General features: G+C 38.9%; 1 protein-coding gene across 3 annotated transcripts in view; it reads left to right on the top strand.

Moving 5' to 3' along the window:
- The window catches only part of SYNPO2 (synaptopodin 2), a 191,489-nt gene that overhangs the window by 151,246 nt on the left and 19,947 nt on the right, over window positions 1-20,296 (top strand). For 2 of the 3 annotated variants that reach the window (XM_004479037.4, XM_071214967.1), the window contains 3 exons: window positions 1,838-1,989; window positions 5,704-6,515; window positions 8,958-11,131. In XM_004479037.4, coding sequence (XP_004479094.2) covers window positions 1,838-1,989; window positions 5,704-6,515; window positions 8,958-11,131 — 3,138 coding nt within the window. Of the gene's footprint in view, window positions 1-1,837; window positions 1,990-5,703; window positions 6,516-8,957; window positions 16,356-20,296 lie in introns of those variants that run through there. The other variant, XM_071214970.1, reaches the window with a different exon arrangement.

Below are 20,296 nucleotides of genomic sequence, written 5' to 3'. Positions count from 1 at the left end.
AAATAATAGCTTAAAATGTTCTTTAATAAGATATTATGATCATGATACAAAGGTTCATTGAGAACTATTGTGCTCACCTTATAAGATGAAATCTTAACAGGCTAACATCAGTTAAGCCCCAGGAGAAAATAGATGGTATGCTCAAAGGAGTAATAAAGGTAATGTAATGTGAGAACTGAAGGCAGGGCTAAGGGGACCCACAAGAGATGATGATGCACCCAAAATTTACAAGCAGGAAGCAAATCTTACCCTTAGGCCTGAAGATGCAGTAGCGTGAGTTACTAGAATATAACAAGAGTTAAGGCAGAGGGAGAGGGGTGGGACTGACAGAACCTGTCTGTGCCTCTCTAGATGGAGAAACAGAGCATTGTCAAGCTATTACCCAGCAGGTCCAGCAGGAGAACATATTCTGCTTACTGTTGATCCCTTACTGTTGATTTTCATCAATCTCTTACTGTTCCTTTTGTTGACCAAATCTAGCCAGAAGCCAAAGTGCAAGGGAACCCAGCTGATGCCTTCTCTAAGGGCCAATTTCCCCAACACAGAACTGGGCAGAGAAGGGTAAAGAAACTGACCCGCAAGGCAGATGCAGAATAGCAAGCACAGTATTTTCTGTAATAATAGCTATGAGGGAAATAAACATCCTGTTATTCTTCCCTAAGGAGCTGGCAGGCACGTTCTACTCCTCTGAATACCTCTTCTTCTAGGGTCTGAATGTTCTGTATTTAGCATTTATTTGGTTGCTGTTCCACATCAATCTGTGCTGGAACATGTCTTCTTTATAGCTGGACTGTTGTTGTTTTTTGCATAATAATTTTTCTCTCAATTTTTTGTTTGTTTTCTTTTTTCTTTTTTCTTTCCCACTCCTTGCAGCTTGCTTGCTGTCTGCTCTCTGTGTCCACTCAGTGTGCATTCTTCTGTGTGTCTGTATTTATTTTTATTTATTCCCCCCTCCCTTGCAGCTTGTTTGTTTTTGCTCTCTGTGTCCATTCACTGCATGCTTTTCTGTGTGTTTTTTTTTTTTTTTTAAACTTGTCTCCCTTTTTGTTGCATCACCTTACTGGGTCAGCTCTCTGAGGCGCTTGCAGGCCAGGGGCTCTCCGCAACGTGCCAGTGAGCCTGCCTTCACAAGGGGGTCCCAGGATGCGAACTCAGGGCCTCCCCTATGGTAGACAGGAGCCCAACTGATTGATCCACAGCTGCTTCCCCTGTTTGTTCTCTTTTGACTAAAATTTGCTTGGTCCCAAGTTTTGAGCAGTTGATTTCAACCAAGGATATCTCTCTTTGACATACCCCAGAATTCTGGCTGCTTAATTTCATCTTGATACTGGGATAAAAGACTGTACAGCACTCTTCCTAAACTGATTGCCTTGCCCTCCACACAGTGTTTTACCCACCGTAGCAATAGGAAGGGATTCTAAAACTTACTTTAATGGGTGAAGGCGTTGTCTGATTAGGTTCAAACTTCATAACTGACATGAAAAAATTATTTTTAATGAATCAATTCAAACAGCTAATATCTTCTTTCCCTATTCCCTCAATTTTTTATTTCTTTTATTCTATTTCCTTAACCCTAGATTTGCTTTGTTTTTTTTTTTTTTTTGCTGTTTGTTTACAATGCTGTGAAGTTATGGTGATAATAAATGGTATGAAAAAGAGAGAAAGAGAGAGAATATGAGGTTATTGTAGAGGTTAATAGGTGAATTAAAAAGTCATGGCTGATGTTATAGTCTGCAGATCTAGTTACCTCTGCAAAATAAAAGTTTCTCACAGATGGTGGCATGATTTTTACAAATTATATGATTCTAGCTTTCACCTCCCTTTTCTCAATACTCAGATTCGAAGTCAGAGCAAAGCGTCTGGGTCCGGGCTCTGTGAGGGAGATGAAGTGGTTTCTATCAATGGCAACCCTTGTTCAGACCTCACCTATCCCGAAGTCATCAAGCTCATGGAAAGCATAACGGAGTCTCTCCAAATGCTCGTCAAAAGGTACAGAAGAGTCATCAGAATATATATTTATCTTGAAACTAAATGAGAACAGTTATAGTTTCTACTGCATACACGATCTGTCACTTAGGGGGAGATTGGGAGTGCTTTGGGGCAGGTCAATATGGTTAAATATAGACAGACCACAGTATTTGAAAAGTGGCTGATTCTAGTCAGGTGAACTTCCTGGTAAATTGAGAATTAACTTGAAAATCTCTGTGCCTAGCATGTCTTTGAAAATCTGAGTAAGGTATTTTAGAATACTTCCTCAGAAAACTCAGTATGTTGAGCATAATTTAATACTTTTCTATACACAAAAAATGTGTGGTGGACCAGGATCACTCAGTTATCGTTCCCATACTCACAGATGAATTTTTAAATGGATAAATGTTAAAATTTTTTCATATAAATATATTTATATTTCATATAAATATAAATTTCATATAATAATTTTTCATATTAAGAGGGTGCCTAGGAAGAGAGGAAGAATGAGGAAAAATTTTAAAAAGCAGTCAGATTCCTGCTTGCCAGGACCTCCACTAAAACCAATATTTGGGGATGGGCAGAAGCTGATTTTTAGAATAAAGTTTTTGTATTATCAACGCTAGTCATTTGTCAGTTCCATCTCTCCAAATGCAACCCATCCAACTTAATCATTAAAAATTGCAAAAGTAAACATTAAACATAAAAATGAAAGAAAGCAATAATGCGGGCAATAACAACCACAAAAACTGTAACACCACCATTTTTACAGTATACAAATCACAGCACAGTCTGCACTGATGTGATGACTGCAGCCCATCCAGCATATCATAAGGAATCTGGAAGAGAAAGCTCTGGTTTTCTGGGGAACAGCCTTGAGGAAGATGTCACAGGACATCTCATACAGGTTTCTATGCTGTCTCCAAATGCTAGAGCTTTGCCTTAACTCTGCAGAAGCCTTACAAGCAGCATTACCCCTCAGATAATCTTCCAGTATGATCGCATTTCTGTATAAACATAAACTCACTATAGCCAAAATGTTTATGAAAATAAAGGAAATCTAGCAATATTCTTAGAACATTCCATCTAAATATATACCATTGAGTCCAATGTTTAAGGCCTTAAAATCTTATTTATTTATAAAACTGCTATTCACTTTTAAAAGGAACAGAAGGGATGTTGCCAAGTATAGTCAATGTTTGTCATTATCAGGTATAAATCTCTGAGGTATTTGAAGCCTTCCATCTTTGTAAAAGGTTAATCATATCCAAAATGTGGGGAGGTCTCTTTCCTAATTTATTTCCTTTTATAGTATCTATACTGATTTAATGGGACCAGTATTTTGGAACCAATTTGTCATTTGGGATATCCCCTACTTATTCTTGTTTTGATTATGATGGTAATCATGGAGAAAATCCTTGGAGGTTTAAATCTAAGTATTAGATACACATTCCCTTTCAAAAATAGATGAACTAGCTCTCTACTATTTTTAATAATTGGAATCATGGTTATTAGTTTTCTCTTAAGTATTTAATATTTACTTTTTACAAAATAAATAACTAATTGGTGGGATGCCAGATGGAATCCTAAATTAAAATCAGCCCAAAGGTCATCATAATCATGATCATCCACTTTGAATATCTGAACAATATTTTCTGTAATTAAATATTTTTCTGATTCAAATAACTGTCTTCTAATATTAGAGGACAGGCACATTACTTTTCCTGGACCATTGTCCAGAGATAAGTGGGTAAGACTACCTTAAAAGACTCTTTTAACATTGTCTCCATTCTTTTAAATTTCATTAAAATTATAGATACAAAAAATAAAAGATTATGTATTAATAATTATGACACAAATTGTGTGATTAAGTACCCTGTATAAACTGAAGGGAAATGCACTTTTTAAGGTATGAAGTGTTAACCTCTCTCTCTGACGTTTTTTTGTTTTGTTTTGTTTGTTTGTTTATTTGTTTGAAATACTGGGGCCAGGGATTGAACCTGGGACTTTGTATGTGGGAAGCCGGCGCTCAACCACTGAGCCACATTGGCTTCCCTGAGTTGTTTTTTTCATTTATTTTGCTTGTTGTTCATTTTTGTTTTTTTCAGGAGGCACCAGAAACTGAATCTGGGATTTCCCATGTGGGAGGTGGGAGCTCAACCACTTGAGTCACATCTATTCCCTCTCTTGTTTTTATGATTTTTATTACTGTATTTATATTCTACTTTGGCTGCCAATAAATGTTAATGTTTATCTGGCCCATTTGCCTGTATTCCAGTCAATAACACTGGAATAAATGTAAACTATTCCTTTCTCAGCTTCATAATTGATTGCTAACATAATTCAATGTGATTTAATCTACTTCCCTTCCAAGGCCTTCCTAAATTAAAGCTCTCTGTTCTTTTGGTACCCTCAAATTCGGCTTAATAGAATTTATTCATCATTTCCTGTATAAGAACGATCTAATTTGCTGTTGTTGCCTATGCCTGTGGCATATCTCTGCTGTTTTTAGAATACTAAAATTACCACGAAGCTTTAGAGATTGTTTGCATCGAGAAAGCTAGATTTTGTTTGATTTTTGTTTTGTTTAGTGTAGTTTTCCCAAAAACTGTCAAAAACAAAGTAAATATTTTGAACGTTAGTCTGAAATTCTACGACCACATAAATTCCAAGGTGAATTCCTCTGAGTAGTTATCTAAGAAGATGCTCACTCCTTTTAACTGATGATCCCTTCATTAGCCAGGGTGCATTCTGAGGAAGGAGCAAAGCGGCAGAGAGAGCCCTGCTGCTGCTTAAAGAACCTTTCCTAACGTAAGAAATAAAGGCATCTCCCACAGCTGTTCTGTGAATGAAGCTTCTCTTCCAAAAGCACTTAAGAGTTTAAATTAGAATTTTGGAAAGAAATTGTTTAACCCCTAAACTAACATTTCCTTTTCTCCCAAACCCAAATTTGCAAAACCAAACTAGGAAGGGTTAAGGTCAAAATCAAAAGACTCTGGTGAACCGCTCTGGGCTCCTCAGCTTAGAGAAAAGGACCAATTTGACTTCAGAGATCCTATAAGGAAAATGTTCCAAGAGACAGGTTCAAATAAGAGAAAGGGAGACATCTTAGATTATAAATACCCCATGACTTAATGATTCATTGCCTCATGGAAAGGATTTCTCTTTACACAAGAGTCCTAGGCTGTGGTCCACTTATTACAAAACACATGCTCCCTGGAGCATTAAAGATAGCTTCTATTGCATTCCTTTAAAGAAAGCCCAGTCTCTAAAAGGATAACTTGAATTATCTGTAAACTAAGATCGCTATGAAGATGCTGAAACATGTTTATGTGACTTTACAATGTCCAGACCAATACTGAAAAAGTCTATAAGACATGAACCATAATGCTTTCCTACATTTTAGCAAACATGGTTATCTGGAAACACCCAAATAATTTACAGGTAAAAGGGTATCTATGCTTTTCTCAAAATAAAAGCTGAATTTAGGATGGATGTACCTTTTGTAATCTTTTGTAAGCATGTCGTTGTACTTTAAGGAGAAGCTGTATTTGGAAGACCTTTAAATGATAAGGAGCATGTTGCCGATCTCTGCTTTCAAATATGCTGTAGTTGACATTTAGGAGGAAATATTTTGACTGTGTCATGTAGTAGACATCATAAAAGTGTCAGAAATTCTTTGGCAGGTGTAACACCCTCTGATTTAACTGTCTGGTGTTATTTTTCTGTGTGCAGACCATCCAGTGGAATAAAGGAGGCTTTGATCTCTGAAACGGAAAACAAAAACCATGAGCATCTCACACATGAAGAATATGTGGAAAGTACCACCCTGCAGATTCGACCAGCCACAAAGACCCAGTCCAGAGAGTTCTACATTGCCCCGGTCAGGAGTGGAGTTCCCCTAGCTGAGGACCAAGGCAGCGGTCTCGATTGTTCAAAGGGCATAAAAGAAGGAACAGGCCTGAGTCATCAAACGGTTCCCCAAATACCTGACTCCCCAAGCAGACACTGGGCAGATGAGGGTCTCTTAAGGGGGAAGGCAGAAGCGGGGCATCCAGGGACTGTGGTTGAGCTACAACTGTCCCTTTCCCAGGAGAGACACCAGGACACGCGTGACCCTGTGGTGGCTCTCTTGGGAGCTGAAAAATCTAAGTCTTTCCTGCCAGACTCCAACTTACAACACGATGGGCTTGTCCATATAAACTCAGTCCCCACTAATGAGAAAGGGGATCCTTCTCTGAGATCCAGCAAGATCATCCAGATCTCCAGCGGCAAAGAGTTGAGAGTGATCCAGGGAAGGGTGGCAGGAGACGCGGGACTGCCCCGAGTGGAAGTGATCCTGGACTGCTCTGACAGGCAGAAGACAGAAGGGTGCAAGCTGCAGGCAGGAAAGGGGTGTGTGGCTTCTCCAGTGGAAGGAGGGCAGTCAGAAGCACCTCCTTCTCTGGTATCCTTTGCAGTCTCATCAGAAGGCACAGAGCAGGGAGAAGAACCACGCTCGGAAAGGGATCCCGGCAGACCTCACAAGCACAGAGCGAGGCACGCAAGTAAGTCCTGCCCCTGGCCAGAGCTGTCAGAAGGGGCTTGGTAGTTGAGGGCATTTTGCTGCTGCTTTGCCTGCGTGTTTGTTTATTTGTTTGTTTTTTCTTTTCAAGATTTTTCTTATATCTCTCATTGCCTTTCTATTTCCTTTCTAAGTTTTAATGACTGCAAAAAACAACAAACTTGAAATGGTGGGGGAATACTAATTTCTGAATTGGAAGCAATAAATTTGAACTTTATTGTAGATTTAAATGTTTCTGATGCTGTTAAAGAAAATGACATTGTTAATAGGACTCTTCGAGTTGTTTCAGAATGCTATAATATTTCATTTCTAAGTAGCCTAAGAGATTTTTTTGAAGTCATGTGGACTCTGAGTTTAAATGTCAAAAACTGTTGAATCTGCTACTGAAAGGTGTCTTTAAACCACAGGCTCCACTACTGATATTAAAGGCAGATCCTAGTTTTGAAAAAAATCATTGTGCAGCTTGATGATGCTTGCAGAAGTGAGTTTGACAGACAAGGACATGTGCGATACTGAGCAGTTACATGATCTCCCCGTTCTGTAAGTCTTCACTCGACTGCACAGTGTTTCATCTACCTTCTAGACACAGAAGCCAGACTCCAGAGCCATGTGGAGGCATTTAAATGTCCCCAAACATAAAAAGTATTTACATTCGGGGCTTTTTTATGGCATCGTGTCTTGCCCAAGGGAAGTAGGACAGAAAAGAGAATGAAGATAAGGATTGCCATTACGTTTTGTGATTTTTTTTCTTTCATATATATATATATATATATATATATTTTTTTTTTTTTTTTTTTTTTACTAATGTAAGACTTTCATCTGAGATGTAAAGGCTGACTGGAAAAGGCACTTGAATGTATGAGTGATACACAACAGTGATTAGCTCAGGTTATTCAAAGTAGTATAATAATTCCTTTAATCTATTGTCATTCCTTTCAAAGCATATTTTTAGCATAACCATTTGTAGCTTTATTGGCAAGTGCTGTTAGTCATTCTTTATACTTTAAGCATCTGTATGCCATCTTCATATTTATAGAATATTAAACAAGAATTTTTAAAGCAGCATTCACATACTTTACATGTTGGCAGTGAAGCTACCAACAACTGTGTAACTGTGAATATCATTTTAATAATAAATTGTATAACAGTAGTCATTTAGTAATGATCACACTTTTTTACTTTTTTTCTTCATACAAAATTTGGTCATCTGTGAATATCTGCAACTCTGTTATAAAATTTTCTATGATTATATCTTCTTTTTAAAATTAACTATTAAGCCTGACATTTTTCCCCGGTGACAGAAAGAGCTCATTCTCAATCTTAAAACGTTCAAAAATTTTTCTGAAATTGCTTTTCAGTTCTTTTGAGAAATTCAGAACTATTTAGAAGTCATGTTTATTTTAGTTATCATTGAAACATGTTCATAATTAACTGACGCTATGAATTAATTTGCCACCAATTCATTTTTATCACCATAATTATAAAGTAAAAATTTTAAATATGAATTTGTGTTATTTTTAAAACTAGTGAACTTTACTTTTAAATGACTTAATAATTTCTTTATCAGTTTTTAAAGTTAGTTAAGAGGGTTGCTATTCATATACTTTTAAAATTTCACCAAGAGTTATGCTTGCTCTTGCTGCAATTAAGTTAGTATTATATTTCCGAAATAGCAATACATTTACAAAAAAAATTTGTCTGGACAACTTTGTAGCTAAAATTTCTTATATGTGTTAACAATAATCTAGTATTCTGAAGTAATAATTATTGATTCAGTATAATTATTAATTCTGTGTTTTGAATTTATATTAATTCAGTAGATGTGAATGCACCTATCTAAATTTGTTATGTTAATACATTTAAGTAAATAAAATTTTCTCAAAATCTTCCCCTTTTTAAGATGTTTGAAAATAGTTTTATAATGACATTTTATTATTTAGTACAGACCTTACAAGGTATGTCTTGTTTTTCAGAAAACATTATGTCCTTGAATTATTTCCTTTTCAATTTTAATTATTGTTTAATTTATAATAATTTATAATTATTAATTGACATTTTCTAGCCAATTTTTTTGTTAAAATATAAGGATACATAAGGAAGCAAATAAATGAAACATATCTTCTAATATATATATATAAAATGTATTTACATGAACAAATGAAACAGCACATTATATATTCTGATATATATTATTGCATATTATTGTGAAAGTATATATTTCAAAAAGAAATAAAGAAAAATTAATTTGGTCCTTTCAAAATTCAAGGCCCAGTTGTAAGAATGTTTTTAACATATTTATTTTTCCCCAAGGTAGAAGAAAAGAATTATAGCAAGGAAGAAATACACCTAATTAGGAAGTTCTGGGTTGCTGTAGAGTCTTCCTTGAACTCATCAACTCAATTTCTATATTTTTTATCTTCTCTAGGGCTCAGGAGGAGTGAAAGCCTGTCAGAAAAGCAGGTGAAAGAAGCAAAATCTAAATGCAAAAGCATTGCCCTCCTTCTAACAGATGCCCCCAACCCCAACTCCAAGGGGGTGTTGATGTTTAAGAAGCGTCGTAGGAGGGCAAGAAAATACACCCTAGTCAGCTACGGTACTGGAGAGCTTGAGCGAGAGGCAGACGAGGAGGAAGAAGGCGACAAAGAAGATACATGTGAAGTAGCGTTTCTGGGCACGAGCGAATCAGAGGTGGATGAAGAGTTATTGTCTGACACTGACGACAACACCCAAGTTGTGACCTTTGACTGGGATTCTGGACTTGTGGATATTGAAAAGAAACTGAACAGAGAGGACAAGATGGAGATGCTGCCAGACACCACAGGCAAGGGGGCCCTCATGTTTGCCAAGAGGAGGGAGAGGATGGATCAGATCACAGCCCAAAAAGAGGAGGAGAGGATGAGCGGAATGCCAATCAAAGAGCCAGATGCCACCCAGACGGATGGCCTGAGAACCATGACTTCTTACCAAAGGAAAGAAGAAGCGTCAATGAGAATGCAGAGCTCTGTGAACAAAAGCTACATCGAGGTGAGTCACGGTCTTGGCCACGTGCCGCAACAGAATGGCCTCAGTGGGGCAGCTGAGATGGCAGAGGTCCAAAGGGTGATGCCCATGAACAGAACGGCAAAACCCTTCCCTGGGTCTGTGAACCAGCCAGCAACCCCCTTCTCCCCAACCCGAAACATGACGAGTCCCATCACTGACTTTCCTGCGCCTCCACCTTATTCTGCCGTCACTCCTCCACCTGACACTTTCTCTAGAGGGGTGTCTAGTCCAATAGCTGGCCCAGCACAGCCCCCTCCGTGGCCCCAGCCTGCCCCATGGTCCCAACCAGCCTTTTATGATTCATCTGAGCGAATAGCATCCCGGGATGAGAGGATCGCAGTGCCAGCAAAGAGAACAGGAATATTGCAGGAGGCCAAAAGGAGGAGCACAACGAAACCCATGTTCACCTTTAAAGAGCCCAAAGTAAGCCCCAATCCTGAACTCTTGTCACTTCTTCAAACTTCAGAAGGCAAACGGGGCACTGGAGCTGGAGGTGATTCCGGACCCGAAGAAGACTACCTCAGCTTAGGAGCAGAGGCTTGTAATTTCATGCAAGGCTCCTCTGCTAAACAAAAGACCCCACCTCCTGTTGCTCCAAAGCCTGCTGTCAAGTCCTCATCCTCCCAACCAGTAACTCCAGTTTCTCCAGTCTGGTCGCCAGGAGTGGCTCCAACCCAACCTCCTGCCTTCCCCACCTCACCCCCATCCCAGGGCACCATGGTCTCCTCCATCAAAATAGCTCAGCCTTCTTTTGCTCCTGCCCGGCCTGCAAGTGCTCTGCATCTGGCTGGTCCCTTCAAAGGACCACAAGCAGCAGTAGCCAGTCAAAATTACACGCCCAAGCCGACAGCTCCCACACCCACAGTAAACGCTGCCCATGCTGGTGCAGTGGGACCATCCAATGAGCTTCCAGGAATGAGTGGGAAAGGAGCCCAGCTCTTCGCTAAAAGGCAGTCAAGAATGGAGAAGTATGTGGTAGATTCGGACACAGTGCAGGCCCACGCTGCTCGTGCCCAGTCTCCATCTCCATCCCTACCCGCCGGTTGGAAGTACTCCTCCAACGTCCGAGCACCTCCTCCCGTGGCCTACAATCCTATCCACTCTCCCTCCTACCCACCGGCCGCTGTCAAGCCTCAGCTGTCAGGCCCACAGGCCTCCAAAACAAGCAAGAAAAAGGGCAAGAAACCCCTCAATGCTTTGGATGTCATGAAGCACCAACCTTATCAGCTCAATGCATCCTTGTTTACTTTTCAACCCCCAGATGCCAAGGATGGCCCCCCCCAGAAGTCCACAGTCAAGATCAACCCAGCGCCAGCCTTGAAGAAAGCTCTTCCTCCCCGGCCAATGAATGCTGGCTCACCCACTAGTGTGCAGGCTTCGTCGGTGTACTCAGTGCCAGCCTATACCTCTCAGCCTTCCTTCTTTGCAGAGGCTGCCTCACCAGTCAGTGCATCACCGGTGCCTTCAGGCATTCCCACCTCTCCAAAGCAAGAATCATCTTATTTCGTGGCACCAAGGCCGAAGTTCTCAGCCAAGAAGAGTGGTGTCACAGTTCAGGTGTGGAAACCATCTGTTGTGGAAGAGTAATCTTGTAGCTGAAGCTGAGTGCCCACTTTCCTTGAAATGAATTGTTTGCAGTGTTACTTGACTCCTCAAGAATGCCTAGCAAGTCCTCAACTTACTTAATTTCAGATATGTCACCTCCCAATATGGGTCCAAGGAGCATAATATTTTCAATGAGTCAAAAATCTAACTCAGATGGATTTAAAAGATACTTATCTTCTTTGCACACTTAAAATTTTCAGAAGCACACCACAATAGATATGTGCCGTTATATTAAGTAAGCAGGATTCTTAGGATTTATGCTTTAGCCACAGAAAGACAGTGATCAGTGTTATCAAACATTAGGACACAGGTTTTTTTTTTATCACATAACAGCTGTGCTCTTATGGTGGAAAGGTTCAAATGTAGTGAGAATATAACATGTAGTGACTGAGATTTCTTTTATAAGTAGCACTTTGTCTCTATTACTAGTGTTAAGGAAATAAGAAGTCTATTGAGGACAGGGATTAGTGCTGGCCTGTCAACCCCAGGCCCCTGTTTGAACGTACCCTAAGGAGTGTCAGAATGTACATAGGTTTGTAAGAGGTGGGTAAGGAGGACGGTATTATCAATTACTGGGCACTTATTATATATTAGGCTCATTGCCAGACATTTTACATATATTAATTCATTTCAGAAGACTTATATGAAGTAAATGAGATATGGAAAGAAGAGTAATTCTTCTTAGAGATTGATTCCCATACTCCTTCCCCCCTTAATTAGGAACTGAGTCCTTCTCCTATTGCCCATGCAAGCATAAAGTTGTTTGCCTCAGCTGAGGCAAGTGGTAGAGCACAGTTCACTGAAGTAACATGCCAAAAGGGGAACAGGGCGCAGACAAAGGTCTACATGGCTTTAGCTTCACGTTGAGAAACTACAGGACCCAAAGCCTTACTGACTGCAGGGGCTGATTGTGAAGCACAAGGAACCCCATGTGCTGTAGGCAGAGAACACACAGTGGTTAAAGCATCATTTCTGAGTGAGCTCACAGATTTTTCTTGTGTTTGTTTTGCTTTGGACTACTGCTTCTCCCACTGTTCCTTTCAATTCTATTCTCACACCTTCACTTTATTATTTATTCGATGGACCAGGAGGATTCAGGCAAGGTTACCTTGTACATTTGCACAGGTCATGCATCATGCCATCGTCCAGCTGGCTGTGAAGTTAGTAATGCTACTGACAGTAAACCTGAAGACCTTTCTCATATCTATTTTAAGTCTGAGTCTGACCAGTCATGGAAAATATGCAACATGAATTAATGTAGAGAACTACAAAGAACTTATGACAGCTCCAAGGAAAACCATCTACTCTATACAGAAACTATATTTAGAGACCTATCATACAAACTTGCCTAGTTAGATGGTACGTGGTACCATTTTAATTCTTTGAAAATATCTGTATTCCTGTTCTTTTTCTGCTGTCACTGTCAATCTGCTATGTTTTTCACTATCCTATTAAAATAATATTATCTTCTTTATCTGTTCAATGTATGTATTTTTTTTAAATCTTCCCTGTATGAGCTATTCTGACCTAAGTCATTTCTGTTATTTCTTTTATATCCTTTCCTATAACATCTGAATTTCCTTTTTGTGAGCAAATCCCATTTCTCCATACATTGCTAAATGTATGCCTCATTGCTAGAATGCAAGCCTCAGATATTTCTAAAAGATAACATACCAAATAATTAATTAATTGTCATTAAGTCAGCTACAGTACAGTGGGGGGCTGATTCTTTTCTCTTCCTCTGGGAAAACCTTCCATTGCTTTTGGTGGCAATTTATCTAGAATTACCACCACAGGATATAGCTCAATCTCTTATTTGCCTTTTTGGGAAATCAATAAAAGAGATTAATGTGGGGAAAATGAAAAAGCTATCTAACCTTTAGATAACAGTATTGTTTGGATTGCTTTTTCCCTGCATAGGAAGTCCATTGAAAGCTGTGTACTTTGCATTCTTCTCTAATAGAATAACCAAAATAAATAAATAAATGAAGTACTTTTAAGGTGAAACAGGAAAGGAAATCATTTTTGTTAACTTTGCATTCCTCACATAGCATTAAAAGAACAGCATGAATTAGAAGAAAGAGAATGGGACACATAGGTAGCCAATGTGAGATCATCAGTTCAAATGTAGTCTAGGATGGTCATGACCCAGAAGTATTCCCAGTTGTCCGGCGGTTTGTGGTATGTAGGAATGAGAAGTGTTTTCAGTCCATTTCCTGCGAGACAGGTGGCAATCTTAGAAGAGACACTATTTGTAGTTGAACTAAAGACACAATTAAGATGGCCATGTCTTCCCGTCATCCTGGACTGTTCGGGACTCCCCAAAAGTTTCTAAGAGACATGCCAGGCATGCAGTCCACACATGCACAACTTACACTGGGAACTGGTTGCATATGTCTCAGCTTGGATCATACAATCCCACTTCATAGATGAGGGGTGGGAATCCAGGCAGTGGAGAGAGAAAGGGTAACCCAGCTCCCTGGAGTAAAAGGAATTCCTTTGACTCTTCTTCCTACCAAGGATCCCCCTGGGTTGTTGCATGCAGATTAAACTATAAGTACCACCTTTCATGGTGGGGCTATGGAAGTGAGGTCAGTGTGGCAGGTGGGAGGATTAGAACTCATGACTTCAGTTTCTCTCCCACTGGCACCTTTTGCAGTGTGGGTGGTGTTGGCTTTTGGCTGCTTGAGGGCATTGGTGAGGCAATTTTTGTTTAGTTTTCCTTGCTTCTTCCCTTGTCCTTTGTTAGCTTAATTTCTAGGCAGAGCACTTTTGAAATCGTTTTCATTTTCACTATAATAACGATTATCTTTAACTGATTGTCTTCATTGTGGTAGGTGCCTTCTGTACATTATCCCAAACAATCCACGGCATGGCCCAAAGGCACCGGAATGTAAACTAAAATGTAATCACAGTCACTGACTTATTGTAGAACCTTACACAAATCTCTCTTTCTACTAGTTTCGCTTTAAAGATGTCTCAGACCTCTCTTCCTGACAGGGATGTTGTGCCTTGGTGAATCTGCGCAGCACTTGAGATTCTAGCATCCAGGGACACTATGTAAGATGCCATATAAATATAATTACAGCATTTATCATCCCTCTCAGTCTTACAGTAGGATATATTGGATCACAAAATTGGGAATTTGAGTGTTTCTGTTTTAATCTTAGAACGCTTACAATTTATTTCTAATATTTCAAAAATAAACATATTCTGTTTGAAGAGAGGAAAAAAACACATCGATTCTGCTTTTGGATCATTCATTGTTAGTAAAAGACATAAATATTTAACTGTATGTTTTATAAGACACATTTTGGTTATCATTCTAGAGCCTGAAAATTTTTATATGTCAAAATATATCTAATATAGACAACATGTATCAAGCTTTTGGATTAACTATCTCATTTAACCTTCACAAGAAGCAACTCATTTTAACTATAGGAAAGTAATTCAGGTAACAAATAGTTCTTCAAAGTAAGCCAGGGCTATTTATTCTATATATTTCTTCTATATAGTGCTGATTTCTTCAAGATGTAGGCACTGTAGGACAGCTGAGATGATCACACGGCCTAAATTCTAACCTGACAGCAAGAGTCACAACTGAGGTGTCAAAAAACAAGTGGTTTATATTTAAAGGGGGTGGACTAACATATTTGGGTACATTTTCCTATTTGTAGTTACGAGGTTAAAGAATTTGGAAGGTCATTTTGCTGCTGAAAGGCATGTCAAACACTCTGACTATGTGGCACTTTCAAAGTAAAGTCTCTTGAGAGCCCAAGAAGACACATGATTATTACTGTCTTAGTTTGGATTTAATCTTTCAAATAAAAGCCCCTTTAGGAGTATAATTTCATCCAGCTATAAATAAGAGCACCTGCAGGGAACCCGGTGCTAAGGGAGTGTGCCTATAATCAGTTGCTATTTCATGAATCACCACCAGCCTGGCAGGAACGGGTGCTTGAAGTCAGGGTCATCAAAAAGTCGTGATTGTTTTCTAAAAAGCTAAATGCTTCCGAGAGAAGAGGTGGGGCTGTGCATTCCTTCTCTCCTATAATCAGGGTTGTTCAGTTTGCATTAAAACTTTTTATATGTTCATGAGAAAAATATGTAAATTCAAGAACCAATTTGATATTCCCAGAAACACTGACCCTGTTTGGTCTCATGTCCCTGTATCACTGGACTCTGGGGGACACAAAGACTCATGCAACCCTCCAATGCTGCTGAGCCAGTCAACAAGTATTCTGGGGAAAAGAATTGAATTCTTCTCTAGATTTCCCATCAGGGTTGACCTACTGCCATAAAGAAAGCTAATAAATTCCCACAGGACTCAAAGACCAGGCAAATTAGCTAAAAGAGGCCAGTCTATGTTTCTCCCTCTACAGTTCTAAAAAAGTACAAAAATTACAGGTCCTCTTACTGAGCTTCAGTCCAATAAAAACCAGTCCTCTGAAGGAATCCCCAGTTAGAACTGTCCTTTCCTTGATTTTATCAGGGGTGGCTCAGTTTATTTTTTAATAATACATAACAGTTTCTATGTTATGTATAATTTGTATGCCAAATTATCGCTTGGCATTTGGAAATCACAGAACTTATTATTCAGAGGCAATCAAATGAAGAGAAATTTAATTTAAATACATCAATCCCTGCCAGACAACTCTGACACCTGGCTTTATCAAAAGTTTGCCAGCTAATAAAGTATACCTCAAGGTTAAGGGGAGAAAGTAAGGCTTCTACAGAGTCCTATAGTTTTAATGTCACCATTATTGAGACATGATTTTTAAGTTGTTTGGTTCTAAATGTAAAGATCCTAATGTTTACTTCTGTTTACCTCATTCTTGATATGTTTATCTGAGCTATGTGTGCTTTGTGACCAATTAACTATAAATTTAGGGACCCTAATCAAAATATTACAAAAGACCTTCTTTCCAGTCCACCCTCCTTCCTATATCTGGTAATTAATGATGATAATACAATTCAAACATGCCATGGAGGAATCTTGCTTTCACAGCTCCTACTTCTTGAGCTCCCTGTTTGCTATTAATGATCTGTTCATGGAAAAAAAAAAAAACCCCACAAAGAATTAAAGGACTGTAATTGGTCTGAGTTGAAAAGAAATGCACATTCTAGAACAAACTGAGAAACATTTTCTTTTTGGAAGTAAATAACCTAAAGCAAAGTGTTTTGTTTCATTTTTGCTTTCTTCAGGAGACATTTAGTAAGTCAGGGAATCCTTGGTTCTAATATTTGGTGAACTAATCTTGTTTCAAGACTAAGTCAAGTATTACAATCCAAGCTAGGATAACATGAGTGAGGATGGAAGCTGTGGCAGTCACTCAAACAACCTCATGGGTCCTGAGGAAAAGGCTGGTGGGTGGTAAGGGCAGATGTTGATATATTAAATTTCTGTTATGTGCCAGGAGATGTGTTAAATACTTTACATAAGTCCTAATAATAGCCAACATTAATTGAGCACAAACTGCAGCCCTGCATTATGCCAACTATCTTTCATAGATTATATTTTTAATTTGTAGTCCTTAGGATATAGATCCCATCATTATCCCCATTTTATAGATTATAGGTTATAGATGGACTTCTGAAGCACAGAAAGGCTGTGTAACTTGCCCAAATCACACGATATTACGTAGTGGACCCTGAACACAGTCTGAAACCTGTACTCTTAACCAGTTCTGCTGTGGTCCCATTGACTCCTCAGAATTACCCTGTAAGGAAATTTATTGTTACTCCCACTTTACAGACAAGGTGCAAGGTATCTGAAACTCAGAGAGGCTAAATAACTTACCCAAGAATCACCAAGCTTATCGATGGCCGACTAGGGTAACACCTAGACAGTTGCCTGACATCCAAGCCCATGCTTTTCCTATAGTACCACATGGTTCTCAGTCTCTTTAGACGCCAGAATCCCATCCCCTGAGACTTTTAACAGCGTATTGACCAATCTGACTCACCAAGAGGAGCCCGGTCTGTTTACGCTTCATAGATGGCTTTGATCAGGTCGAATGACATTAGGAGGGAACCCACTGAAGGCGATTGGTCATGAAATCAGACACTATGAGAGTACGTTGAAAGAGAAAACCAGTCTCTGAAAAAGAAACATCATCTATTTTAAAAGTAAGATGAAGTATTTGAAAAGGATTTTATGTGAGTGGCCAAAAGTCTTTCATTTTTCCTATGTTGGGACAAGTGGGTAATATTCATGGACAAGGAATGGGGAGGAATGTCATTTAAGAAAGCAAATCAAAGCTCTGCATAAAAGGAAGTGTTCCCTTTGGCTTTATGCCATTTTGACTAAGTATAAATTCAGGGAAATTTCTTATTAAGTAGTGAATCAGCATCCACCTTGGCTCGCCACTGAACCACTAACAACTTGAGGCATTTCAAGAATAATTCTAAACAGAAAATGGTGTGGAAGTCACAAGTGTTCAGTGTTTTTAACTGAACTACTCTAAAAAGTAGTTAATCACTGGAATCTTAGAGTTTCTTGGTGTGACTCTTCTGGTTGAGCTAGCCTTTATCCTGGATGTACATGAGACAGAAAACGTTTCCTACCACAGATTTCTCAACAGTTATTTCTGTCAAAGAAATCCCAACGAGGACATTTTTACACTTTTTTTTAACTTTTCTTTTTTACATTTTTCCAATAGTTTTTTTTTTTTAAACTATGTCTCATTTTTTTTTGGAAAACATCTCTTGAGGAACTAGTGAAATAGATTCTAAGCATGGGTTTTGAACATTCCCATCACTAACTTCAAGGAGAGAAGGCACGGGCTTATAGGTAAATTGTAAAAACTTCCCATTATACTGGCAGAGCTTCACTGCCTTAAATTAAAAGTATAGAAATACCAGTAAGGTGAAAATTATGGAAGACTAACTATGTGCTAGGTGCTGTACTAAGTATTTCACAGGCATTAAATCTTTATAAGTATTTATAAATTTATTTAATTTATAAGTAACGAATTACCGCTTAAATAATAAGCATTAAATCACAAACACACTGTGAGGTAGGTACCCTTATCACACTGCTGTAATGATGAGGAAGTGGAGGTGAAGTAACATTAGGAAACTTGCCCATAGTGTTGGGGCTAAGCCTGGAGACCTGACAGTCAAGCTCTAATCACGAAGTACCCGTGCCTTTCTCGATCACAAGAAGACTCGGGTCACAGATGAAAGAATTGTTCTTCGGAGGCAGCAAGCTTTATAGGTCTTAGGAATAATTCAAAAGCTAGCTTGAACCTTCTAAATCAAAGTAAGAAATATTGAAAAATCTCAGAATTTGGTAGCTCCAGGTGTTAAACACTTGTCAACAGATTGCAATAGGGGAAAACCTGTAGTTTTTATTTCCATCAGCCTATTTCTTGTAACTCAATTAATGGTCGTTGTTTTGTGGGTAAGGGAGCACCCACAATGCACTAGACAGAATGCCTCAAATACCCACCACTTCCAGCCATCCAGCGTCGTATGTTATTAGAACCGTACTAATTTACAGGAAAAAGAGTGTGGTAAAGAGAGAGCCCTCAAATTTTGGGAACAATAGGGGAAAAAAATGTTCCCAAGAATTTTTAAATTACAAAGTCATGATTTGATTTAGGGACAGCAATAGGTCACCATTTCTTAAATGAAATTCACATAAAATTAGGGGAGGTAAAGCATGTAACTGCCCAGCACACACAGTCATACTTTGTAGTGATTAGGAGCGTGGTGTCTGGGGTCAGATTGCTGGCCTCTGAACGACAGCTCTGCCTCTTGCTGTCTGGGAGACTTCTGGCAAATTATTCAGCCTGTCTGACTCTACCCTCGGCTGTGAAATGGAACAATAAAAGGCCTACCTCAGGGGTTGCTGAGAATGTTAAAAGAATTGATATGTGTTATGCCTGTACAACAGTGCCTGGCACATAGGAAGCAGCCAGCACATGTTAATGTTACTGTAAAGGGTACTCAATAAGCAATAGTTACTATTTCAAAAACTTCCAAAAAGAAGCAAACAACAACAACAACAAACACCTAAAACCCACACATGCAAACAATTTCTCTTGTGTTCTGTTAATATGAATCCCAGTTTTAAGGGACCTACCACAACTAAAACAGAAAAAGGAAAGCAGTGTCTGTATAAATCTCATATTGACATGAGGAATCTTTTCCAGGAGTCTTTTACTGAGAAATCTTTGTTTCTTCTCTTTCTTCTCCTTAAGCTTATATGTCTATATTCCTCAATATTCAGTCTGTTCGCCAATTTTTTTTTCCTATTTTGTCTTCATCTATTGTACTAGCATTGTTATAGTGGTATACAAAGATGAGACCAGGATAAAAAAGACTGGAGAAAGACAAAATTTAATATTAAAACAAAAAACCAAAACATTAGCCTTAAGACTCTCCTACAAAGATGCCGTGTTCAACTCAAAATACCAATATTAAATAGAACAAGTGTGGGGCATTTAGCAACATAAAGAGAATTCTTCAGGGGAAATGCTCGTAAATCAAATATATTCTCAAAATAGGATAGTTGATATCCTGAGGAAGATTCTGGTAGGATAGTTGAAGCTTAAGTAGGCCTATCACACTGAAAGTGGAACAGTTGGCAACCTATTCCCAAGACTACCCCAATTCAGATCTGCAACACTTGGGGCTCTGACAGAACCTGGCTGACCTCTGAAAGGCGCAGCAGGCAGCTGCTCTTATCCTTCCTCTCCAGGGCTGTCCTGGGACAAAGGGTCAGCAACCTGGCCTTTGGAGAGTAATTGATCCCCTTCCCTGAGAAGCATGATCAGTTTCCAAAAACAGAAAGAGCGAAACCTCGGCCTTCCCAGAGCAAACTCCCTGCTCGCAGGGCAAGTGATGAAAAACAATTCTCAGAAGCTGAGCGACTGCCGTAGGGAGGAACCTAAAATTCCAGCAGTTTTTCAAACCCAGGGAATTTTTGTGGGTTTTCTGGTACTTCTAGAATCTTTCTGAGTCAGAAGCAGAAGGCAGGACTGATCTTCAAGAGAAAAAAAAAATCAAAAGCTGAAATTCAGAAAATTGTATCTGAATCTAAAATAGCTTTTGTTTCAATTACAATTAAATTGATGTAGGCTAGTTTTCCTTTTATGCCATTTAATTTAC

The sequence above is a fragment of the Dasypus novemcinctus genome, chromosome 1 (genome assembly GCF_030445035.2).
Source record: "Dasypus novemcinctus isolate mDasNov1 chromosome 1, mDasNov1.1.hap2, whole genome shotgun sequence".
Classification (NCBI taxonomy): Eukaryota; Metazoa; Chordata; class Mammalia; order Cingulata; family Dasypodidae; genus Dasypus; species Dasypus novemcinctus.
This window is presented reverse-complemented; position numbering and strand designations above follow the sequence as displayed.